The sequence below is a fragment of the Cupressus sempervirens genome, chromosome 8 (genome assembly GCF_028749045.1).
Source record: "Cupressus sempervirens isolate cs-2001-9-10 chromosome 8, ASM2874904v1, whole genome shotgun sequence".
Taxonomy (NCBI): Eukaryota; Viridiplantae; Streptophyta; class Pinopsida; order Cupressales; family Cupressaceae; genus Cupressus; species Cupressus sempervirens.
Window position 1 is genome coordinate 653193721 of NC_143125.1, and position 22199 is coordinate 653215919.

The window sequence follows — 22199 nt, forward strand, 5'->3', positions numbered from 1 at the left end:
TCTAGAAGAAAACAACCATGAATTTCCATCTAAAGCGCCTCACCATTTCGGAGATTTGGAAGAAAGTTCTAGAAATTTTAGTTGCAAAAATTTAATTTTATCCCTAGAAAATGGGGCTCAACCAATCAAAATTAAGAAATTAATGTGTAAATATTAATTTAAAAATAAATCAATTTTGAACTTTATGATAAGGTGAGTTTAAATATAAAAATTAATTGGTGTAGCACAACTGGAAAAATTAGTTCCCTGCCTTATAAATAAGGCATGGACTAAATAAAAATATGCTTGACAACAATCATTCAGACAACATTTAAGTTTTCTGGCTAAATATATTTCACATTATCAAGGTATCATATGCCATGTCTTTCAAACATCATGTTGTTTGAAAACTTCTATGATATTTTTGTAGTCACATTATCAAATTCTTAGAAAAGATTTGTGTTCTTTCAATGAAACAATGCTGCATATAGATTTTATTCCTTAGGGTTTCTAGGCGTGTTTTTTCTTACTTTATATTATAAAAATATATTGAATCCATCTAATACAATAATAGTGATACTCATATGTGTAAGATAGAATACCAAAATAAATAAAATTTACATCATGCATACCAATTAGGTGCGTTGAACAACAAGCTCATAAATAGTGTACTAAATGTGTTGGATATTACCTTCATTGTTAGAAATCTAGAATCGCTAGAATGAATTGCCTTCTACAATGGGATGTCAATTGGCTACACATCTTGTTTGACATCAACTTGTGTCAAGACATTGGGACATACATCATACGCTACAATTGATTATGCTTTCTAACCAATTTTGTTGTAAGCATTTCAGACACATGTTTATTTAAGAACACAAAATAATTTTATATTAGCATCTACAATTTAGGCCAATGAACTTAAATGAATGATCTAGAGCCCAAAATAATAGAAATATGGAAAGCCACAAAATAGTAGATTGAAAATGAAAAACTATATAGACTTATAGATATTACATCATAGGTGTCCCACCTTGGGCTCACATGAAAATCCGTGCTCTTTTTTCTAGATACAACATACTTGGTGATATAAATAATGAAAAAATATATATATTTAATTGGATCAATCTTTTTCAACATGAGTTCTTTTTAGTTTCTACTCAATTTGTTTTCAAAAAAAACTATAAATATGTGGATACAATGAACAAATTAAACAAAAAATATATATTTCTAGAATATATAGCATTCTTAAGGCCATAAATGGTTTCTTATCCACCATAATTTGCTCAAATTTAAAAGTAAAATGGTCAATTTTATGACATTTCTTAATTCTATAAATCATTTCACTTCATAGGAATCATCTTAATATTGAGATTTCATGTCTATTTTTCTTCCATTAATGGCCAATGTTGTAGTCTTCCAAATACTTTAGGTAATCTTACAACCCAGTATTTCCTATGCAGATCCATTGTCTTTGTTAGAATGGACTCAATATCACTATTAGTGATTTTTGCTTGGTCATTATTTTAAGGATGGTAAGGAGATGACTTACTATACGTTATGTTGTACTAAATTACCAAAGTTGTGATGAGAGTGGAAGTAAATGGTGTCCCTTGGTTTGTTCCTATTTCTATATGAATCCTAAATCTAGTGAAGATTTCCTAATAGAAAAACTATTTTACCTTGTTATGCCTAACATGCTTTATAGGTCTAGCTTTGACCCACTTCGATACACCATTAGTGCACACAAGAATATAAGAATTTCTATTTGAAGGTGGGTCAATGGGGCCTATAAAGCCTAATCCCCACTTATCAAAGGGTGTAATAACAACTTGTGGAACAATGGTATTTCATCTAATCTTGTTGGCATCCCTATTCTTTGACATCTATCACACATTTTGGTATAGTTGGTTGTATCCTTGTGCAATGTTGGCTGATAATATTCAATAATTCTTTTGATGAATAGTCCATTTTTATTAATAAAAATATAAAGTTACATATTTATAGAAAAAGACTTAGGGATACATGATCACCCTATTAAAGTCCACTTAGCATAGATATCAAAAACCTCTTAGCTATTCATATAAAAAAGAGTATAAGAAGCCCTTAGGTTGCAAGAGTAGTGCTAGATGAGGGAGGTGGATCAAGGTAGTCAGAAAAAACCCATACATTAGTGGGGTTTAGAGTTTTGTCTAGAAGAGACCACCCATTATTATTATTATTTTTCTTCCTCCCTCTTGGGAGATGAAAGATAAATCACCAGATCAAGAAACCCTTTATAATGTTGACCTTCCAAGAACAAGTTGACCTATATAACATAGTCTATTTAGAAAATGCATAACACTCAAGTTTAATATTGATGGCTATCAAACATTGATAGAAAAAAATTAATATTTGCACCAACACCATCCTTTGTACTAGAATCCATGGTAGTTATAAGGGCCAATGCAAGAAGTTGGGTCTTACTTTTGGAGAAAAAGTGGAAGTGTTTTTCCTATTTTTGAAATATATTGTCAATTGATGCCAAAATTTGAGCCATTTAGAGATTAAATATTAAACACACTTCAACAATAAAAATTGTAGTGCATGGGATCTTCTTTTTGAATATGTAATTTATTTGTATACCCACATGATAGATTTTTTTTGGTATGGATCTTTGAAAACCACTTTTTCAAAATGCCTATTTAGGACCATACCATGCTCATGTACAGAAACCTTAATTTGACACAACTAAATGGATGCAATAATTTAATCAATTTTTTAAAAAAAAATTTTGATTTTTTTAAAACTTTAAAAGAATTGTGTGAGGATTGATGACATGTATATTAATTTACAAAATATCAATAATTTAAAAAGTTATTAAAATTTTACTGAATTTCACTATTTAACATTTAAGAGATACCTTTGATTAATAAATAATGGAAATATAGCAAATGAACTCATAACACTATAAAATTTACATTTTTGAAATCAAAACAGTATGACCTATAGTGGGTTTTTGTTTTGTCAAAAAATTCAATGGGGACGACCATATAAAAATTATGAAAATTCCTGAAATTATTGATAAAATGCCTTTAAAAAAATGGTTCATAAAGGCATGCCATGCCTTTCCCCAAGGCAAAACCCCATGCAAATTTGTGGCCATTACAAATTTCCACCTATGTCACTAGAATCGGGCACTTGATTTGTAATTCAAAAATTGGGTGCTTGATTTGGTTTTAGCCATTAACAAAAATGGGTACTCAATTGTTTAAAAATTGGGTGTTCAAATTATAATTGGGTACCTAATTTTAAACAATTGGGTACCCAATTTTTAATCAATCAAGTACCCATTTCTAATCTACCTTTTGGGCCCCAAAAGATGCCCCACAAACTAATTATTAATGATTAAAATGATTGACTAACAGTTTTGATAGGCAATAACAAATTCTGTCATAGTTACTATATTTTATTGTCTTCTTCTACAATTTGCAAGTTGTTGATTCAAATACAAAACTGGTGCAAACATAGGATCAAAACAATGAAGAAAGAAGAAAATAAAATTTATAACAAATGAGGAGATTGCAATAAATAAAGAGAATGAAGCCCAAGGTCAACAAGAGAAAAGACAAAGAATTAGAGAATTGAGCAATGTTTCAAAGTAAAAAGACATCGAGGATACCACGATGGATGAAGAGGCTAAAGAAGAGAACCTAGTACAAGGAGATTTAGGTGCACATTCTAATCAAACATTCAATATAGGTGTGTCTTGAAACCTTCAATTTTTTTCTCATGATGAAATTGGTGATTTTTTTAGAAGTAGGTTATGATTTAAACAATTTAGATTTTCTTCATGAGAATAGATTGTCAAATGATCATGTGCAACAAACTCCAGTGGAAATGCATGCCCCAAAAGAAATACCAAGTAAAAATGAAAATGAGATTCAAATCCCAAATAATAGTGAAAATGAAATGCCAATGAAAAATAACAATTATAAGAATGTAGACATAGAAACACCAATTAGTGAAGAAACATGTCAAAATGATACTAAAAGTACCTAAACATAATTTTCATTTTCCTAATGATGTGCTAAATAATCTTGATGGATTTGTTTCATGGAGACAAATTAGGACACATGATAATAGATTATATAGACATTTTTTTATTATAAGAAGTTTGGGTTTCAATGTCAGTTGATGTTGCAACTAATTACAATGTCTAAAATGAAAAAAGTAATGAAAAGGTTAGGAATGTATGGAAAAACTAAGAATAAAAAAGAGTCTTTAAAACAATTTGTGTCCACTGTTACCGGTGCCTTTGATGTTATTGGAAAGAGAAGTCACTTTAAAGATAATAATGCAGTGCAACAAGAAATAACAATAGCTTTAGTTAACAAATCAACAACTGACAAAAGAATGATTAGAAACATAAGTGGATATCTTAATGTGAATCGTGAGACATTAGAAAGAGCTACAAATAGAAGGGTTAACTTTGAATGTGATCCAACAAATATTTTGTGGACTTCTAGTGGTACACTCTCGAGATGTGATATGAAATTTACTAGTGAAGTCAAAAGTTTGGTTGAAAACTCTTGGCATGATAATATGAGAGTATCACCTAATTCAAGAGATGTTCTTAAACTAAGAGTTGGGTCAAAAATACACAATCCACATCCTAAACACCTTTTGGACATGAATCAAACTCAAATGTTTAGAAAATTTGTAGATGGCAAGGTGTTAACTATTACCATTAGTCAAGGATCTTTTGAAAAGTGTAAACCATGGTATGTAAGGATTAACAAGGAAAGAATCACATGTTGTTGTAAAACTCATGTTCAATTTCGTTACCATTATGATGTATTTCGATCTAAATGTAGTACCCTGCATAGTAAAGAAATGTTACAAGAATGTGGTATAAAAATACCACCTCAAACTATAAAGGATTTCATATCAAGTTTGGTTTATAAGCCACCTAATGATCAATACTTTCTTTTCAATGCATGTCTTTCTAGTACATGTGATATGTGTGTAAATATTTCTTTGTTAGATGAATGTTTGCATGAAAATGCTTTGACTACTTTTGGACAACACTTAGTTGATGTAAAAAGATTCAAAACTATTGAATATCCATTGAAGGATGGGAAGATCGGAAGAAGGTGTGATCTAGTTATGGATAAAGTTAGTTGTCATGTATTTATGGATGAGTTTAAGAGTGTGATCATACAAAAATATGTTAAACACTCTCAATATGCTAGATGGCTTGAGGGAAAATTTTGCATATGTAAGAATACATTTCCAATTTTTACTATACTTTTAGTTGTTCACTTTGTAGAGAACTACACACTTCCACTGTAAGATGAGATACAACAACAATTTTACAATTTAGTGCAAGAAACAATTTATGTCCATATAATTTATAGGCATGCACTTGATAGTACAAAGGAAGATCAAAAAATATTGACAGAGTACCATTTCTATATGAGTGATAATAAACTTCATTCATTTGAGCTTGTCCAATATTGTTTTAAGGTCTTTTATGATAAATTAAAAGAGAGACAAATTCAAATGACACAACATTGGATATGGTCAGATAATTATACAAGACAATTCAAGAATGCTAGAATGTTCTATTGGTTGAGTAGGACACATAGGAAAACTAATATCCAACATGTGTGGAGTTTTCCTGAGGTTGGACATGCTAAAGGAGAACACGATGGTACCAGTGCATGCATGAAGAGAGCTCTTAGTAGAGAGCAATTAAAATTTGAGAAAAAAGCCAAATTCAAAAATGCACATGAGATTGTTGAATGGTGTAACAAATACTTATACATAGGATCAAGTAATAACTCTACATAGGATATAGAATTGGTTGAAGATTGGCAAAAAAAACCATTAGCACTTACTAACACAAATTTTCAAGATGATATAGTAAATGAAGGCTAGAGTGTTACTTTTGAATGAAAAGACTATTGTTGTATTTCAAACCTCATACAACCTGGTATGCACAATTAAATTAGATTTTGTCATGATCATGCTTCAATTTATATTATTTATGGATGTACATGTCATTAATATAATTCAAGTACAGGTCTTTAATATATTAAAGTTATATATATGTACACATGTGATTAAAGTGTTTATGTACTTTATATTATCTTGTAGGACATGTTTATGTTGTTATTGTACCTAATGATAACGATGAAAAGATTAAGAATTGGTTATCTAAACATGTGAAACCTAAGAAAAAAATAATATGTCATCAAGTAGACGATGATGGTTTTGAGTATCCGATTGGGTTTGTCATTATAGCTGGCACCTGGCTACATACATACCGAACAAGAAGAAATGGTTTACTAGCATTTGAAGACTACCAATCTAAAATGAAGGTTTTACACTATTCTCATTTGGTTGTGGCACAAAATATCAAATTAGAAAGATACAAAGGGAGACCCACCAATCAGGTATTATGGACAATTTCAATGGATGAGCACAAGACAATCATAGATGCATTGTAAAAGAGAGAGGATGCAGATGGTACAATGGGATGGCTACATTGGAATCAAACACATGTAATATTTTCTTTATTGTGTTTGTTTTTAATATGTACTTATATAATTTAATTACATGTATGTATTCATTGTCAATAGAAAATCAAAAAACTTATATATACCTCTTATTTAGGTCTCAATTAAAATTTATGCAAATTTAAATGTTAAAGTGGACCGAACATCAACATATTGTGCAATTACACATGGTGAGTATATACAAATTACACATATTTACATAGTTTAGATAGCTCATATTAATTTATGCTTTTATTAACATGTGTTTTTGTTTTACAATTTTATTTTACAGGACTTCATTTGAAGAAATGTGTTGAACCATATTTATATTTTGAGTTCACTTCTATAAATGTGTAATTGATATTGTCTTATATATATTGTGAAACATGTTGTAAACATTTAAAAATAGGATTTTACTTCTATTTGAAAGTTAAAGGTGTGCACTTGATATTATAAATTAATTGTCAATTCAAGTAATGACCTCCTACTTTTTTCCATTACTTTTACAGTCAAACATGTTTAAACTAATGTTTGCATATAAATAGTTAAAATTGTTGTTCATGTACCATGTACTTACAAAATGTATCATAACATGAGTAAAATATGTTGCAATAAAGAAAGTAGTTTGAATACTTGCAATTTGATAACATAATAATATATACTGTATACACTAGCATGATAGGAAGTCGTAAAAAAATAGTACATGGTCTAATACATATAATATAGTTAATTTTTCTAATAAAAAGTGTATCAAAATAAATAATATGTGTAATAGAAACAAAATCTAAAGGTGCCAAAAAGACCTATTATATCTGATACGCAGTCCTCTTTAGTCCACACGAAGAGGACTTAAATGGATCATCCTATGTAACATGAGCTATCTCATCATGTGGGACACCCGTGAGGTAGATGGATCATCTTGTGTAACATGAGGTGTCTGATTATGTACATGCTTAATTGAAATGGGTTTCAAAATCTAGCTTGTAAATAAATTCAATATTCACAACATAATAAAAATAATACCACATGAGATGGGTGTCCCTCCATAATAGGAGGAGGTGCACTATGAAAGCTACCAAATGCGATAGTGGTGAGGTCCTATAATTTAAAATACATACATTTTTAAAATTTGATAAAGAGAGTAATGAACTATGTATTTACATAAATCACAATACTGACCTCAAATGATGATGTAGGTACCTCCATCTAGCTTAGTCCCATACTCTCAGCAACATGCATGGTGACATAGTCCTAAAATTATGGATACATAAATGTTGTGTCAAAACTATATATACATGAATTACAAAAGATGTAAACTAAAAAGTGCATAATTTGTACACTACATTTTTATGAACTATAAAAAACATGTATATATATCATACCTGAGTAGTAGCCAATGTCACAAATGTGTCTAAAGATATGCTAGCATGATGATCATCAGCATGTCTCATAGGGTCAAAAGATGGAGTCAAAAATAAACTATACCGAGGCCTAAATGGATAAGTATGATCCATTTCCTATTTGTAAAATCAAGAAACATAAAATTATACACATGAATCAAAGGTGAAGATTATAAGTTAATAACAATGTACATACATAAAAATAATACAAATTATTTTCCTTGAGTCAAAAGGTTGTATCGCTGGTATTTGAGATTGTGTCTCACTAGTTAATGGATCAAGACCTGTACTAACATCAAACTATGTAGTAGCCGACAATCCCTACAAAATTAGATAAAAAGAACATATGAGAACATGTTTTTAAATTTGAGTTTGAATGTACATTTTTATAGTGTAATTCAAACTGCATACCATATGAGGGATGCCAACATTTGTAGGTCTTGAAAAAAGACTATACTACCTCCTAGGAGGAATAGTATCATCTGTCCTCTGTTATTTCAAAATCAATATACATTAATATGGTTAATACAATTAAAAATGTGTGTAAAAAGTAAATAATTATGTACTTTATATTTAAATTTTAGTTGACTATCTCTGGGCTCTCCTTGCATGAGGTCAACAAATGATGACACATCAATATCATCACTACCATCACCATGAGCAACATATATGTCATCATCAAAATCATAATAGTCATCATGTGTGTTACATCAACATCACTCTAGGGGCCTCTACATATATCTCCACAACTAATACAAATGTGTCCAAGTGGACAAATATCTCTTGCCTACGTCCACTACTCTACTAAGTTTCTTGAAAGGGAACTCAATAAAGTAAGAGTAGATGACACTACTTGATGATGGTGTGGCATTGGGACAACTAGTGTGGGAAGAGGTACAAGAGGTTGAGGCCATATGAAATTTCTCATTCTATTTCTTAGCTTTTCCCTAGGCCTATCCTGAGGCATCCCTCCACTGACCCCCTGAAATGCTCTAATATCAAAATAATTGGGTTTCAAAGCCAATTCAATCCTAGCCTATAGTTTCTTAAGGAAGTACATGGGCACCCCATGATTAGCGTGTGGTGGATGGTCAAATACCATCCACCACCACTCGCAAAAGTGTGCTAATATACGTGGATGTGTGCACCATCTAATAGAAATGCAAGGCTTCTTCTCCCAAATCTCCTCACCTATCTTAGGGTTTATAGAATACCTAGCAAGATGTTGTTTAACTATTTTGAGCTTATGGACCTCTCTATAGGATAGGCCATCAGAATAAAAGGCACGCATGTTTTGCCTCCATAATCTAAATATATCAATATGAAAATCCAAATGTTGTATAGAGTGAATGACACCTTGCATGCTATCCATAGGGCATATTAGGTGAGGAGGGGGTGGACCTTGCCCCTAATAGTCTCAATATCTTGCATGAGGTCTCTAAGATTATGCCTCATGCTATCCCACAAATACTCTACGGTAGGTGGTAGAGGAGGACTAGATGGTTGTGGAGGTGGGGGAGGGGGAGGGGGAGGGGGTGGGGTGGGTCCATCAAATATAATTTGCATATATGTTTAAACAACATAAAAATCACAAAATTTCTATTTAATAAAATAAATCTAAAATGTCAATAATATAAATGCACAGATCTTTAAAACCATATCAATTAAATAAATAAAGTTAAACACTTACATAAACTTTAATGTTAAGGATAATTGAACATTATACCAAATTTAAGCCTAATCATAAAATAATACTCCAAAAAACTATATTAATAAATCAACTTAAATGTTATTTCTAAAAATATCTTATATAAATATATTTATGATTATGCCTTGGCAAATTTGTATGATTGATGATCAATATTAAAACAATTAGGATTGAATATATAAATAATATTTTGGTTTGGGTTAGGATTGAACATAGATATAATATCACACATAATTAACCTTTTAGATGGTGACATCTATAGGGAAATGTGTTGGTTACCATGAATTGAGTAAATAACTCTTTAAGTAGTTATGTTTTAAGTATCTATGTAGATGGTACATCTTTTTCTGTGTGTCTTTGTTATAAGGAGGAACTAGAAATCTGGTTTTTGTGTTAGATGTGAACTTGTTTTGTCTATGCAAGTTCAAGGGAACATATTTTTTATATTAAGGAAAATGATGTGAAAGTTCCCAATAGTTTAACCATTGTTTTTTTATGCTTTCAAATGATATTACAAGAAAATGATATTACAAGAGTATAAATTTTTTATTGATGTATGTGTGTGTGAAAGATTATGATAAAGAAAAGGAAACATCTAAATGTACATCAATCAAAATAGATGTATGTTTCATTTAGATGTATGTGTGTGTGAAAGATTATGATATATCATAAACATATACAATCACTATTAAATAACTACGTTAATAAATGAATATTTATACACAATCCATTTCATTATTTAGAACTAATTATTAATAATATGTATTCTCAAAATAATATTATTCATATTATCCATATATATATATATATATGTGTGTGTGTGTGTGTGTGTGTGTGTGTGTGTGTGTGTGTGTGTGTGTGTTTAATAATTCATGAATAAACTTTAAAATCTAAGCTATATTGCACTGCATTATATTTAATGCCACATATTTAATAAACCAATAATAGATAGATGTCAGTATTCACATAGCAAAGGGATGCCACACTTACACATACTGTTTGATGGTATATTTACTTGGGAAATGAAAATGCATAGAGGGAGATATGTGAAGATAGTACAAGCATCAATATAAGCGTCAAAAGGAAGTTCTTAAAGTAAAAAAAAAACAAAACAAAAATAACATGAAACAATATATTTAAGACAAAAACATAACATAAGTTCATAAGAAACCCATAGAAATAATATAGAAGATACATTAAAAGTAAGGAATCAAAATAAGATAGGGGAACTAAAAAGAGAAAAAATACATAAGGAGACAATTAAATAGATAAGAATATGTAGCAGCCAATAATGCACTGAAGACAAAAGGGAGAATCATTTAAAATAAACTCCAAGGAAATATAACATGGTAAATGCTGATAAATTGTAAAGAGATGATAATATAAGTATGTCCCCCTTATATAATTATTATAATTAAGAGCCCGACTTGTAAAAAGTAAGGTTAAGACATAAGACCACCATATATTAAAATAACAAAAGAAAGAAGGAATATAAGATAATAAAGCTTAAATAACAACATAGGATGGGTATATTATTGAAGATGTAAGAAAACTAATAAATTATGAAATGTAAAATAAGGTGTAGAATGATAAGAATGCTAATAAAATATATTTATGAGAAATCTAATTTATATATAATGGAAATGTTATAAGTTTGCCATATTTTATGAATATTACACATATATACAAGGACTTTATTTGATTAAACTGACTAAATGAAATTTATGTTGTATTAAATGATATCATTTATAATAGATAAGGAGGTAGAGAGGAAATTAAACATAGAAGATAAAGGGTAAACTATAAAGGAAGAATATCTTGATTGACGTAAAATATTAATAGAAAGAGAATACATGCAATGTAAGATTGCCTAAATGTCAATTAATCTCATACAAGATATGCACTTCTACCAAAGAATTGAAACCAAACCTATTATCTGGGGACATTTTTATTAAAGTGTGACTTGAAAAGTTCCACTATGGGAAGCCATGTCCTTAAGGGGACATTACAATTTCTTTGAGATAAATCATGATTTTAATGACTTTGAAAGTTCACTCAAGATTGGAATAGATATGAAAATCCAAACACATCAAATGTAATATTGGATAAGCTTGACAATGGTATGTTGATTATTACATTTGTTTACTTCAAGAAATGACATTTTAATATAAATTTACACATAGTCCCTAAAATCAATCATTTGTCCAACTTATCAAAATAATTAAAGAAATACAAATTGTATATAAAAATAAATTATTTAGACAATTTAGTTTAGTAAATTATTTTCTTCCCATTATAGTTTTTGCTAAATAGTCTAAGGCTCTTTTTTAGTTGTTCATATTTGCAAATGGGGCACTATATTCTTGCCCAATAACTATGTATATGGATCAATTGTAGCTTTTGATGTTGGAGATGTTTAAATTCCAAAATAGCATCTTTTGGATGCACGTTCTTCCAATGAACAAAATTTTCCTTGTTGCTACTTCTTGTAATATACTCTTGTGCCCAATATTTCTTCAACCCAATTTAAAATCATTAAATAAAGTTTTTAAACCTAGGATTAAGATTACTCTACATTATGGACCTACTGCTATGGTTACTTAGCTAGGGATCAAGTGTTAGGTTTAAGATTTGAAGTTACAATTAGAATTAGGGTTTAATATTTAGGTTTCATTTATTAATGATTAGGGTTAGGCTTAGAATTAAGTTTATCAATTTTAACTATATAATCCAGTTAAACTTTTAATCAGTGTTAGGGTTAGGCTTAGAATTATGGTGAGAGTGAGATTTTACATCAAGGTTAATACTATGTTTATGATCAGTGTATAGCTTTATTTAAAAAGATATGGTTTTAAGGTAAGGGAGCACATTATGTAACTCCGAACTAAGGGATCCAAAGAACTAACCAATTTTTTCATTAAGAAATAAAATAAAATAATACATAAGAAAACATAAGATATTACATTCCTTAAGTATCCCAAGATGTTGAGTCACATTTAATTTTTAAATAATTATACTAGAAATAAAATAAATAACACATCCACATGAAAGAATAACTACAAGATCAATCCATTTAAATAATATACATTTTTTTTGAATGCTACTTGGCATTAATTCAAAATGCACAATCATCCACTATACATGTCACAGGGTATGAAAGGTTGAATGAATATACATGTATGAAATAGTTTACATCATCCCTTTCAGATCCTTGAAACAAAGTACAATACAATAAGAAAAATCATTAAATGCTTAGTTTTGTGTTTGGATCCATTGGCGAGGCATTGCACATTAAATACTTAGTTTTATGTTTAGGGTTTAGACTAAATTATTGTATAATTATGATTAGGTTTCAAGGTTACACTTAGGAATATAGTTGGTTTTATTTTCTTTGTTATATGGTTTACAAACTAATTTATAAATAATTACTATTTAGTTGAAATAAATATAAAATATTGAATGTAATTACATGTTTAAACAATCTAATTTACATCTATCTAATTTTCAAACATTGGAATTTTTATTAAATACATTGAAACATCTAAAATAATAAATTTTAAATGAACATTTACAAATTTTTAAAATTAAAATATACGAAACTATTTAAATGAATAGATACAATAATCTAAAGATAATACTATTAACAATGGAAAATTAAAATTTTACATCTTAAAAGTGAAAAAAAAAAGAAATTAATAAATTGGCAAAATTATAAAGTGTAAAACTAAGAAAAATGAAATAAAATAGTAGAAAACAAAGTAAAATAACTAGTGCATTGAAAAAGAGCAATAGAGGGTCAGTAGAAAATCTAAAAATGGGCTCCCGTATCTCTCTAAAATCGAGCTCATGTTTTGCAAATAGTAAAAATGAGCAAAAAAGCCCCAAAAATTCAGCTTTTGTAGTTTTCCAAAATTGGGTGCTCGATTTTTAAAATCGGATTCGAGCACCTAATCCATGTTCAAAAATCTAGTACCCATTTCTGAAAGGTCTCATTCCATGAAATTGCAACCCAACTTTGTGCTCTTACCCCATATCACCTTGTTATGATTAAGGGGATGATAACTACCATAGTTGATCTTTAACAAAGGGACTTTATTCGATAGTAATTAGTTCTTAGTAAAATTCATAATAACTAAAATATATATAACTTTATTAGTTGTTTAAAGTAATGTTTTGAAAACAAATTAGTAAACTTCTTTTATATTTTTTAATCTTTTCATAAATCATTTCAAATGCTTGTCCAAAAAAAACTTTTGAAAACTATATTTTTATAAGAAATAGTTTTCATAGAGGGTACTGTCAAAATTTAATTTTATAAGACTAATGAGATGAGAAGATCAATTTTTTATTTTCTCTTCTTCTAGTTTTATTTTGTTTTACCTTTTAGAATTTAAATAGAGATATAATTTTCTCTTTTTATTACTCTTAAAAACATAAAAGTTTTAATCAACTAATAATGATGTTTGAAAATATTGTTCATGTTTTCACTAAGATTTAATGGGACATCATAAATATTCAAATAAAAAAATAATGTGTAATTTTAATTTTTACACTAATAATTTATTTTTAAACTAGGCATCTTTTATTTATTATATTATGCTAATTAACTATAATGATAATAGTTTATCAAACTTTTTTGTTTTCTATACTATACTATTATACAAAATATTAATATAGTAAAATAAATCTATTTAATTCATTAGAGCAAAAGAGGAGCATATATGTAACAATAATCTAACATTACTTCAAAGAAAAAAATGCAAGTCTCATCATAATATTATACATATAGTAAGATTTTGAAAATTCACTTTAATATATTAATTTGTAGAATCATGTAATAGACCTAGATGATATAATATGTATTATATTTTAATATATAATAGTGTTTTTTTATTATGTTGAAATAAGATAATTTATTTAGTTCAATTTAACTTAAAAAAAAATTCATATTCATAATAAAATCATGAAATTAATTTAGTCTCTTTAATATAAGAGTTTTATTAATGATTGTAGATATTAATATATGGTAATACTATAAAGTGAGAAGACATATACATTTTTAAAAAATAAAGATAGATAAATTCAATAAATCAGTAATAAAAAGTAAAACTATATATCTAGGAAGTAGGCATGAACTACAAATCTCAATGAAAAAATTATAATATGGAAGTATCCTCTAACAAAATGGGTCCTATAAGACCCAAAAAATTTAACCAATCATGTTAGAGAAAACTCTTTTTGATAATATATAAATTTCATAAATAAATATAAGAATTTTAGAAATATTTGAGTTTGAAAAAAATAATTAATTGTAATTGGTGGAAACCAATTTAGTTTTTAGAGAAAGTGAATACAATAGTAATATTTCCTACAAAAAGTACCATAACAATGTCCTTTCCATGATTTTTATGCACCTTTTGAAACAACATCTACTGTGTGATGTGGAAGTTGTCGTGACATGTCACTCACTACTTTAATATTTGTGGAGAATATATCAATGTGTGATTCTCCATGTTAGGAAGTTTCTTAATGAGTTATTTCATCTCATCACTTAAACAAATGACATTATGGTAGTTGATACATGGCTTCATTAGGTCCACTGTTTAATGAGACTATATGTGGTACACATCCTTTCTTATTATGCAATTTGACATTGCCATAATTCTTTTGTACATTATGGCTTCTTTTAGCCTGCTATTCAATGTAATTTCTACTACGATGTACATACAATCACTCTTTTAAATACTTAGCAATAATCTAATGCTTCTAATTTCTCATGATCAACATTTGGGTAAACTGACTTTTAAATTTAAGGTTCATTTGGTTGCAGGGATAGGAACTAAAAATTGGGAATTTCTATTCTAGAATAGCTATTTTGGAATTAGATTTTTTTCTCTCCATTTGGTTAGACAAAACAAAAATGAGAATTGCACTAGTCATATGAATCATTCTAGTTTTCAAAGAATTTGGCCACCAAAGGTCTCCACTGGTGATAATAAGACACCATAACTTGGATTGTCTATTGGGTTACATTTGGGTTTAATGGACATGGCCTTAGTTATAGAGTTGATGCCAAATCGAACCTTGGATGAGGACATTGAGAAAAGAAATAGTTAACTTCAAATCAGTAAGTTTCAAATGTCACAACGATCGAATTTTGGTTTGAACTTTTATTATAATTTTTATTTTTATTCCATTAGGGGTTCTTTGTCTCTCTTATACAAATTGGGAATTTCTTTGCTTAAGGATTGCAAGGGGTGTGGCAAAGTAGATGAAGTGCCCTCATCATGAATGTTCCTAGCCAATTTTACACTACAATTTGAATCCATTCAACATCTTGTTGGACATGGACTTTGAGAAAGATTTCTAGAATTCTAAACTACAATGACATGACCCATGGATTTATCAGTTGGATGTTGTGAAGAATATCTCATGAGTGATTGCCATGTAAAAATGTATGCCTACAGATCTTGATTTTTTTAAAAATTTAGTGTCATCAGTTTGAAGAAGTTCTAAAAGTGTTATCGAATAAGAAAATATGAAAATGGGAATAGGACTAGTTATTCCAATAATAGGAATTTTTGGAATCGACATATTGCTCATTTTAGGGGAAAAATGGGAAAAGTTATTCATAATCCCAATTCCTATTTGTTGCATCAAACAATGAATACAAAATATATTCTAATTTCCTATTTCTATTCCAATTGTATTCCAGTAACCAATCTATCATAGGTAATTACATTAAAGTTGGTATAGGTGTTTATTGTTTTAGCTTTTATAATGGATGTGATGTTATTTTGAACATTGTTTCATTTTGGTACTTCATTGTTAATTCTTTTATTAAAACTATTGGGATTTTGGGCCTTGTGGAAAAAATTATTTTAACCTTTAATCAAAAACAATGATTTTATTATGAATTAACAACAATCTCAGTCAAAATATGATATGTAGGAATTTAAAGCAAATATCTTATAGTTCCACATTATGTTATAATTCAAGCAATCTATAATAGGAAGGTATACCTTCTTATAGACCCCAAATAAATTTAGGGGCAATTATAAACAAACTCCATTATAATTTTAATTTTAATAATAAATATAAAGGAAGGTATGCCTTCCTAAAGAGCTAAGAAAGAAAAGAGGCTATTGCAGTAGTCAAGATGTTACATCCCAAGTTAACCCAATATTTTTCTTACCGATTTTTTTCCCCCAATGCCCATACTTTGAACAAGGCATAAATAATTTGTACTATATTGAAATGATGAATAAAATCAGCAATAGGCTTTTAGCAATCAAAAAAATTATAGACTATATCTATAAAATTTTAGAGGTTGTAATCTCTAAAAAGTACCCCATGTAACCTCAAAAACCTCAAAAACAATGTACAATATCTAATGGATTTGCAATATTAGTAATTATGTTTTGTGTGTTAAACCATTGTCTTCTCATTGTTTTTAATATCTCCATGTGGTCTATTTCACCCTTCCTTTTGTCATTTTCCCAAATTTTTACACCTACTTTTCACACTTCTACTTATTGTTTAATACATATTTTTTTTTTTAAGGAATAGGAAATTTCCAAAGGATGCAATAGTTTAATATGATATAGTCCCACACCTAGGAAATTGGAGGATAATAAGTAGAAGGCAAAAACTTACCAAAAGAGAAAACAAAATGGGTTTACATAAATTTGAGTGTTCTATGTTCTAAATATGAAGGTTGTATTCCCCAATTACAAATAGTGTCTTTGAAAGGATAGTCAACAACTTCCCATGCAACATTGAAAACTCTTACTACATCAATATAAAATGAAGGAAGAAGGCATTCAACCTATCATCATGTCAGGATTAAGTCAACAAACTTTACATTCCACAACAACCTAAAGATTCTTCATCATGTTTAAATAGGTTTTTCACAGCCTTCTTTTCCTCAAAAATACAATTTATTAACTTTGAAGATATTTAGATTTGCACTAGAATATTTCAAGCTTGGGAAGGAAGTTGTTTCTTTAGTTTTCAACTATTTTTCTTCTTTATTGATCATTGAAAAGTTTTTTTAGTTTTCTATTATTTTGCCTTCTTAAATAGTTATTTTACAATTATTTACATCTATAATTTTGTTTAAGATGTAAGTCATATTGTGTTGTGCTTGTTCATTCTCCTTGTCCATCTAAATCAAGTCTAGAGATATCAGTTTCTATATTTTTTAAATAGTATAATTTGATACTTACATGTGAGGACAAGTGACTTCATAGATTACTCATTAACTATTTTAATAAGATTAGTTTAGATGTGCACTGGTCTAATTATTATATTATTATTTTTATTAATCTTATTTAAGAAAAGTTAATTTCATTTAATTCAATTATTTTAAAAACTAGTTAAACTATTAGAATTTATCATGTATAGTATGTTAGTTAAGTAGTAATGCCTTGTTAGTCAATAATAATTTATTAATAAGTTTTAAAAATCAAAATATAACATGGACTAATAGAAAAAATGACCTTTGATCTACAAAAGTGCTAAAGAATAAAAATAAATATTTTAATCAAATTATCTCTAATATTTAAAAAATCTCAATTTTTTTTCAATGGTATATAATAGAAATTAAGTGAAGAAAATAATATTCAAGTGTAATTTATCTACTACCATCACATAGTATCTAAATAAAAAATTATTCAATTTTAAGCTACATTTTTACTAGGTAAGAACGTTCAAAATCATTCTAAAATTTTTAGAGCAGCAATTGGAGATAGAAACCATATATATTGTCAATGGGAGCTGGCTAATCTGCATTAAAATACATGAAAGACAATAAATAAATTTTATTTTTCAGACTCACCAAAATATAGTGATTTTATCCAAAATCTTTTGTTGTTTTCTATCACAAAATTTATAGATCTTACAGAAAAAATACTAAAAATTTCAAAAAAAAAAAACTTTCTATTTTAGATGTTTTGATTTGAAACAAGGATAACCACATTCCAAACTATTTGATCCAATCAAACATGTGGGTCCCAAATCCTTCTTTTCCTAGCTCATTGGTTAAGAGCAGAGGCTTGAGCCTATGGGTTATCCCCATGGTTCTTCGTTCAAAACTCTCTTCAAATTTATCTAGTGGGATTGTAGTGCGAGCCTATTCCCCCACCCACATAAGATTAGTCTTGCCCAAGCTCACCTCAACTTGATCACTTGGCTGGACCACTGGGATACCTCTGTCGCTAGCCAAAAGTAGAGACCATCTAGTTGGTCAAACATGATCAACATCATCCAAAACTATGACTTCCCAAGAAGATGTCGAGCAGTGGAATCATCCTACCCATTTCTATATTGTCAACTATTAGACCCAAAAATTTGATGTAATAGAAAATAATTGAAACATAATGGAAACTTTATTGTATGTTGCTCATTGGGATTCATTACATAAATAAAGTAGTCATTTAGTAGTTCAACTACTATTTAATAACTACTAAAACTAAAACTTATAACCTAAATCTATAACCCTAATGATTAATATGCTAACATCCTCCCCTTAATCAGAAAGGGTTACATGAAATTAGGAGTATTCTAAACTCTTGAAACTTTGAACTCAACCAGAAACATTTTTTGGTTGATCTGAATCATCTTTTGAAATTTTTTATCTGTGATGTGATCTAAAATCTATTTGAACTTGTAGGGTTCAAACTTTTATACTCCAGCATGTTATCCATTGTTGGACTTGAAATTTATATAATGAGCCTATTGCTTTGATAGCTCTCAGTTTTGTCCCTTTCAAATTAGCACACATTAGGTGCAATGAACATCTACTGCTCATGTTTCAACTTGATAAGAGCACACATTGAGTGCAATAGAATAACACACATTGGGTGTTATGAACTTGTTTATTTGTATTACAATTTGATAAGAGCACACATTGGGTGCTATGAAATAACACACATTGGGTGTTATGAATTGTTTTCTCCATATGAAATTTTTATAATAGCACACATTAGGTGGAAAAAAATAACACATTGGGTGTTATGTATTTGTCCTTCATTTTAAATTGAACTTGGAACTCACATTTAATAATCTAAAATTGCATTCACTTGAACTTGAACCTAGAATTGACTTGAATTAAATCTAAAGTTGCATTCACTTGAACTATAAGAATATCGTCCCCTTGATAGATGAAAGGAAATGAATTCATGTGATAAGCTATTGGATTATTTTTATTGATACTTTTCAACTTCTATTGATGTTGCCTTTTCTACCTTGTAATATTGTAAACTAAGCACTGGATATCTTGAAGACAATCTGTTAGTTTTCAAACGTTTTGCAATAGTACTTTTACAAAGTATACTTTGTCTGTCTAACCAATTTCAAGCTTCCAAATACATAGACTATGATAAATTAAACTTTGATAAGAAATTTGATGTAGAGCATCAGAGAGCATTTCTAAAACCTTCATATCAAATGTCATTTACTATCATCAAATTGATAGAATAGAAACATATTCACATATTTTCTCATATGAAACTCATTTGATTGATCACTTAATCTTCTCTCCATAGAAAACTCCTTTGATACTAATTTTCTAGACTGTATTCTTGAACCATTCAAAATCTTCTCATAGAAACTAATTTTCTATTTCAAAATGTTCCATACCCAAATCATTTAAACTATGGATAAATTTGAAAATGATGGGAATAATTTGAAAATGGTGGGAATAATGGATTGATTCCATAACCTTTGAAAGACTTTTTAAAAATTTAGATTTTGTAGACCTAAATCAATCCAACTATCCTTTTTAGGAGAATACATGGTTTGAAGATCATCAAAAATCACCAATATCTTGTGGGATTCGAACACGGGACTGTCTAGGATCATAGTGAGGCTAAGGAAAGGAGGAGAAGGAAACTATTTGTAGGCTTTAGTGAGGGGATTGTAGATACAAAGAAAATTCATAGTGTGGGAAGAGAGACAGAGAAATCCTCGCAAAGATGCCATTGGAATTGTTAGTTCAATGGGTACAAAATTTAGGGCTAATGTTAGGGTTTTTTGGAGATGTGGATCATAGAAATGAAAAAGCCTACTATTGTGATTTAAGGCTATGCTAGTTTAATCTGTAAGGAGTACACATGAATTTCTATTGCTTTTGGCAGATGCATAATAATGAAGAATGAAAAGTGGGGAAGAGAGAAGAAAATGCCATCACTTACAAACGGAGAGAGATCGAGTAAGATCGAGGAGAGGCAGATGGAAGAAGACTCTCCCCAACACATCCTTGGGCACTTGCTCCATCCTCTTTCTTCTCTTAAAACCATCATTCTACTACATCATTTTTACCTACTTTGATACCATTGTTAAGCCCAAAAATTTGATGTAATAGAAAATAATTGAAACATAATGGAAACTTTATTGTATGTTGCTCACTGAGATTCATTACATAAATAAAGTAGTCATTTAGCAGTTCAATTGCTATTTAATAACTACTAAAATTGAAACTTATAACCTAATTCTATAACCCTAATGATTAATTCATTAATAGTCAACTACCATACCTCCAAAGCCAAGATGTTTGACAACAGCTTTTCTTTTTCCTCGTGCAATATGTTTCTGGCAGCAGCGTCTCTGACATCAGATAAAAGGCTACATTTCTCTTATAACTTTTTAGCTAAAGTAGTTTTTCCAGAGCCACCCTTGCCCCTATATTCCCTCATTTAGTAGATTTTGAAGGCTTCTAGCATATTGAAGTGTGCTCATTGTAACCTCTGTCCCCACACGATGAGTGATATGCTCGAGCAACTTGTCCTCATCTCTACACATGCAAACATAACATTGAATAAAAATTAGGTTGTAACAATTGACCTTATTCTAATAAACTATAAAAGAAAATTGTAGAGGATGCATTGGAAAATTAAAGGTTAAGTAATTAATACTCACTTCTTGCTTTCGATGATGTGGCCAACATTAGATGAAACACAGTAAAGTGCCTCCTTCCACTCCAAAATCTTTTCCAAGGCATATTTTTGCTTCTCTACATGCCCATCAATTGCACGAGCATAGGCTTCTTTAGCACGTCGGACATCTACTGGCTCAATATAGTAGAAAATAGGAACAATCCTAGTGCCTATCTCAAGCATAAGTGTCAGCTCTAACAAACACCAGGTGGATTGTGCATACCTCTTGGAAAATATAATTATATGAATTTTGTGATATTGCTATCAGAATTTAACTATGTGATTTTGAGTCAAACTCATTGACCCATGTTTCATGAGTAGTGATTCAAAATGAATCCATCTCTCATGAGAATAAATGGAACACTTAGCACTCATTGGATCTAGGTGATGCTCACAAGGGTGAAGCACCGAGACTTCCCAGGAGGTCACCCATCCTAGTATTGCTCCAGCCTAAGCTTTGGGTTTGAGGAAACTCCATAGTTAAGCACGCTCCTACAAATTCTTGATACATTTTTCCCTCTTTTGCTACCCACTCTGGAATTGTCTTCAGCATCATGTCTTCATCCCTGGACACAGTCAACAATGAAGAAAATAGAGTAAACGTCATAATTTATAGGGATAAATGAAGTCTATG

At 29.3% G+C, this 22199-nt stretch overlaps 1 protein-coding gene across 1 annotated transcript in view; it reads right to left on the reverse strand.

The window, feature by feature from the left end:
• LOC149544121 (uncharacterized) overlaps positions 1-21748 on the reverse strand; it is a 51986-nt gene extending 30238 nt beyond the window's left edge. Inside the window, exons 1-3 of the mRNA XM_089795890.1 lie at positions 21549-21748; positions 21375-21423; positions 21167-21236 (exon numbers count right to left, since the gene is read on the reverse strand). Of these exons, the coding sequence (XP_089652016.1) occupies positions 21167-21236; positions 21375-21423; positions 21549-21748 (319 nt within the window). The remainder of the gene's footprint in view (positions 1-21166; positions 21237-21374; positions 21424-21548) is intronic.
• Between the last annotated feature and the right edge of the window lie 451 nt (positions 21749-22199).